This window comes from Formica exsecta, unplaced genomic scaffold (genome assembly GCF_003651465.1).
Source record: "Formica exsecta isolate Colony F162 unplaced genomic scaffold, ASM365146v1 scaffold48, whole genome shotgun sequence".
Lineage (NCBI taxonomy): Eukaryota > Metazoa > Arthropoda > Insecta > Hymenoptera > Formicidae > Formica > Formica exsecta.
Window position 1 is genome coordinate 406841 of NW_021852035.1, and position 5912 is coordinate 412752.

The 5912-nt window shown below is 34.5% G+C and overlaps 1 protein-coding gene across 8 annotated transcripts in view; it reads left to right on the forward strand.

Annotated features, from left to right (window-relative positions):
• The window catches only part of LOC115241367 (zinc finger protein 658), a 15320-nt gene extending 12165 nt beyond the window's left edge, over positions 1–3155 (forward strand). For 7 of the 8 annotated variants that reach the window (XM_029817091.1, XM_029817090.1, XM_029817089.1 and 4 more), the window contains exons 7-8: positions 187–291; positions 1261–3155. In XM_029817091.1, coding sequence (XP_029672951.1) covers positions 187–291; positions 1261–1774 — 619 coding nt within the window. In that variant the 3' untranslated portion in view covers positions 1775–3155. Of the gene's footprint in view, positions 1–186; positions 292–934; positions 1114–1260 lie in introns of those variants that run through there. The other variant, XM_029817097.1, reaches the window with a different exon arrangement.
• Positions 3156–5912: the final 2757 nt, after the last annotated feature.

The window sequence follows — 5912 nt, forward strand, 5'->3', positions numbered from 1 at the left end:
TATATATATTGTTCTATTCCTCTACTTAGAACTTTTGAATGCAAATAAATATTTTATATACTTTTATACGACAAAAATGTTCACGAACTTCTAAGCTCAATCTTTTCGCAGAAGTTTGGAAGATCTTCGTCCTTTCACTGACAAATAATTTACGCGATCATTTATTGCTCATTATTGAATTTATAGCCCCGTGGGAGGAGGACGACCACCACCTGGGCCACCAGTTTTTCCAGCACCAGCTCCAGCAATCGCACCTGCTACCACTGTAATACCGCCAAGCACTATACTCGGGTAAGCTTCGTGACATTTACCGCTATTGCACGTGATATTCGGCTTATGTTTGTTTATTCAATTAATTGCCGCATTCTGTTGCATTTCTCCTTTTTTTAGTTACCATTAATTATGTAATGAATGCCGTATGACGTTAAGTGGCAAACCGTTTTTTATTTTATGTTCGTTCATCCGGCTAATATTGGCGCGCTCGATGACGGGTTACAGATCTGTTATTAACTTTTCGCCTCCAATCGTCGTCTCCGATCATCAATTTGCTATTATACGAACTATTTATATCCATTCGATGATTCTTTTTTTTCATCGCGGAATCAATATATCGATCGTAATCCGTCGATAATGCATTTGACGATTCGTCATCTCGCCCGTCACTATCCACTCCTCCTCCTGTTTTGTGTTACGTTCTCGCGTCATTTTTTGGATTATTTTTTTTGTTAAAAACGAGACCTCTCGTTTTCTATGTCACCATGTGCACGCTTTGTTTGCTTTCGGTGTCGTAGATTGCGCGCGGACGACGTTTACCGCGCGTCATTATTACTAGATGTGTATGTTTAGTTACACAGTTTTATTTCTCTTACGTCACGCTACGACGAACACTCGTACGTTGGTAGAAAAAATGACGCGAACGTAACTTATGGAACAGTGCCGCGGTGGTTGCAGCCACGAGATGGTAAAGTCCCCTGCAACCGCAGCAACCATGGCATATCCCACGGAGGAGGAGAACCGGTCGCACCGTCGCATAGCCGGCATCAACGGTGACGACGACGACTACGACGACGACGATGACGACGATGACGACGTCGTCCGAAGCAATGGTAACCGCGAGGCACGCAATCGTGACCTCGACGCGCGTCGCGTCTGCGGTTTCAAGAACGATAAGAACGATTTTTTATCGTGTCTGAGCGATCAAAGAAACGGGAGTAGTAAAAATGACGTTACCGATACGTCTAACAATGATTTTACATATAGTTACCAGCTACTATCGAGGGAAGAAGCCGAGGACCGATTTCCGGAACCGTGCCGTTCACGAGATCCCGTGTGTAGGCAGGACGAGAAGGAAAATCAACAAAGACCGAGCGAGAGACGATCTAGGAAGCAGAGTCAGCCGAGACAGGTGAAATGGCACTGGGATTCCCGGCGCAATCTAATACCTGCGTTAGGTTTACAAGACCTGACAAACGTCGAGCCGAATAATAGGCAAATTAGCGGTAAGATAGAAATAATCTCTGGACATCAACAGAAATCGATACGGCAGCGAATGTTCAAATGTCATTTATGCCGAAAATATGAGCCGGCCCGAGGAATAAGCCGTCGCCCATATCACAGCAAAGCCTCGCTGATACTTCACACATTATGGCGACATAAAAGGCGATCTTATCATGAAAAGAATCGCACATCAACAGTCAGTTTGCCATCGACCGTCTCCTCGATTACACTCAAGGCCACGTTTTTCACAAACCCAAATTACAGATATCATAGATAACAGCAAAAGAGGCTGGGAGTGGCTAAGAGCGTAAATTGTTATTATTAGAATCAAATTTTACGAATGAATTTTTTGGATGAATGTATTGAATCGAATCGAAATGTAACTCGTCAAGGAACTCTAGTCGAGGAACTTTTCATTTGATTTTTGATATATCTGCTGTACTTTTGTACTTTACTGATTCTCTTCTCGTTGAATTTAATGATTAAAATAGCTTTTTCCTCGTTGCGTAAGTTCCTTGATCTATTGCAAAAATAAGCTTTGTACTCACACAAGATGTCTATGTCAGTAACATAACAGTTTGTGTCTGTACAAGAGAAAATTATAAGATATATTGATCTCTATTTTCTCATAGTATATTATGCAGAAAATAAGCGCCTGCCTGGGGAATGAACCGTCACAGCAGATGTTCGCTGAAACTACACGCATTATGGCCACATAAACGGCGATTTTGTCATGCCAAGAATCGCGCGTCAACAGTCAGTTTGCCATCGATCGTCTCCTCGATCACGCTCAAGGCCACGTTTTTCATCAACCCGAATTACGGATATTATAGCTAATAGTAAAGGAGCTTGGGAGTGGCTAAGAGCATAAATTGTTATTATTAGAGTAGAAATTTTTCGAATGAATTGTCCTTTTCCAACGAATTCTAATCTAGATAAATTTTTAATTTGAGTTTTTTTAATTAACTACCGTTATCTTTGATTAAACAAAAAAACTTACTAATCAGAACATAATTTTCTGATACATGTAAATTTTATATGTTATTATTGTCGGAGATATTTCATTGTTTCCCAAAATATGACGCAATTGTTCTACAAAGAAATCGTTTGCTGTATTCTAGAAGCGCACGAAAGAGAAGCGTGATATGAATAAAATTAATGTGATGCGAATCTTTATAATTGAAAGTATTTTAACGTAATGTATGTAAGAGATATGTAAATACATTTTTCGCCATGATAATCTCGATCGCTTTATGTAAGATATTTGAATTTAATGTGTATGTTATGTAAATAACTTCTCTGCCATGTGAGGATCCGATGACTCGAAACGAAAGATGATTTTTCAAGTAACATTAAATGAATGATATAAAATGTAGATTTTGATGATTGATTTGATAATCGATGTTCCATGGATTTATCTTCGACTATCTGTGTACACTTTCTTCTGTTTTAGACTAACGACGAAGCATCATTTGAAATGCAATTATGTATCACGATTAAGCAACATACCACTTCCGTACTTGGCTGCATAGCCACAATTTTTATAAAATTACAATTTAATATAAAGCGTTTATATACAAAACCATTATCTTGTTTACGTTATTATATGAAATATGTCTATTATACATGAAAATGAATAAAGAAAAAAATTTGCAGATGAAATTCGTCACATGAATCTCTTAACTTCTTATTCTCATATCTTTTCCGGTACTATAACCAATTTTTAATTGTTTCCCGTAGGTTACATTTCTCTTTTTCGTTTATGAAATAAAATAAACTAATTGTATATTTCTATTTTTAATTAGTGCAATAAAAGTGCGATAAAATAATAATACGTAAAATAATTTATGCAAAATAGTTTTCCTATATGAAAAAAAAGATTTTATAAAAGAATCGAAATTATTAGTTGTAGGTATTGAGAAAAAGAAAGACATCTTCTCATCGAGAGAAATTATATATCGAATGTCGGTACTTTCTAGTGTGTATATGTGAACTTGTAACTTGAGATGGAACTAGTGGTTGTTACCACAGTTTCTAATCGATTATTGCTATTGACACGATATATGTATATGGCAAAAAGAGGTTATAATTTGGTATATGTATATGTTTATATTATTTAACATAAATATGTTAATTGATATATATTTAATATATTACGTAATGATATTTTGCCACAACAAGCAATCAATTATCAAAAAATATTCATAAACATAAAATAAAAATTTTTCATGTTAAACATATCATGTGTGCAAAAAATAATCTTATAATTTTTATGATATAAAATATTTAATATTATTTTTCTATTTTATATACAAAGAACATTAAGTATTATATAAAACATTAAGTATTATATAGAAACCAGATTATTTTTTTGTTTATTTTTGTCGCGAGCATCGGAAAATTTATCAGAAAAAGGAATATTTCGTTGACGAATGATTATTTCTTCATCTCACATCATATCAATTACGTAAATTTTTGAGAGAACGGTCTGATATCAATAATTAATAATTGAAATCTAAGACCATTCGATGCAGTATTCCTCGCTTTTAGTTACGAAATGTTACTCTGAAATTATCAACGAACTTCGACAAACCGATTTCAATTCACCAGTCAACGGTAGAACTATGATGTGCTTTGCATACATAATGCAGCTTGCATAGTGAATGCATTGTGAGATGTCTTGAAAATAAAGACGTCAGTTGTCAGATTTACGTAGGTTGTCGATAAAAATTATTATCTTGCGACAAATGCGATTGATGACATATAGAATCTGATTTTCTGCTCAAAGATTCGTAAAAGTTTTCCAACTGTGCGTTTCAGAAGCATACGTATATGTAAATACTGCTATTGTATTTTGATAGTGATACTATATTATTTAAATTATATATATAATAATAATTTAAATTTTGTTATTATTGTATACAATATATATATATATATATATCTGAATGTGTATACCATGTACTATGCCGAAGTTTGTCAGTCAGAGATGTTAATCAGTGATGAAAGCCGCTGATCAACTTTCATCCCCGAGATGCATTCGGTATCTGGGGACTCTGTAAAGATCGATAACCAGGACGAAGTTATGACGAACACGAAGGATCAACCGCGGGACGTGGAAAAACCAGCTTTGACGAGCAAGACTTCACGTCAACATGGTGGAAATCGCGTTCTATCAAGCTGGGCACGAAGCAAGTTAATCGCAAGAGCAAATCAGGTTAGAAAAGTCACGTAAGCTCCCGTTTTGCTTCGGATAACGTACACAAATATTCGTATCATTCGTTTTGCATGAAAGCTTTGGACGATTCGTGAAAAAGCACGATCGATAGATATGTTATTTAGTAACTTTACTTTCGCGCGCGTTGGTGTATATATTAATTAACCTCTTGCATACTTAAAACGATAATCGTATTATGTAATATTTTCATAATATATATATGTTTTTCTTTTTCCAGATATATACATTCCCTAAAAATACAGCTTAATTATATAAATAATCATGATGATGGATCATTTATACGATTAAATTGTATTTTTAAGGAGTATATATATGATTATTATTATTTTGTATATATTATTAGAAACTCTGATTTCGATTTGTGTGGATAATTCATTATAATTTACATAATGATTAAATTCCTCTATATAATTAGCCTGTTTATCTAATGTTAGATTATCAATATGTAGCATCACATTGCAGGACGGCGGATATTGTTACTACGATTAGTATAATGATAATACGATTAATTGTTTTGTCACTAAACCGATTAATTTGATAAAACCTGGAATGGCGCAAAAATACATTAAATTTCACTACTCATTTATATAGTACGACTTAGATAGTTGTATACTCTAAAGCCTATACATACATCTATGTGCTTTATAGCGCTCATTCAATCGGATTACAAGGCGGATAGATGCTACTTAAGATATGATCATGGCTTTGTTTTATCGCGTAACCGACACTGGACATAGAACTAAATAAATAAATAAATAAGCGTTTTATCGCCCGAAAAGATTGAGTATAAGTTCATGTTTGCAAGAAAAAACGAGACGTTTATATATGACGTGCTGCAACGCAGAAAATAAAATGCGTGCGCGTACGTTAAATGTCACGATTTGTGTCACGTTTCGCTGCACACGTCGATAAGCGAACATTGATTCATTCATTCAACAAAAACAACAATAAAATATTCCTACATTATTCATAATCTATTAATATGGGTCATTGAGCATTATTTTCTCCAGTTCATTTTTATCGATATTTACAATTAGATGCAACTGTAAACGCATTATTCAATTCGTTGAATCACGATTTATTTGTTCTTTACAAATTGCCAAAGCATGAGCGTGAAATAGAAAATTAATTAAATTATTATATTTCAGTGATTAGAGAGAGGAAGGAAGAGGGCACA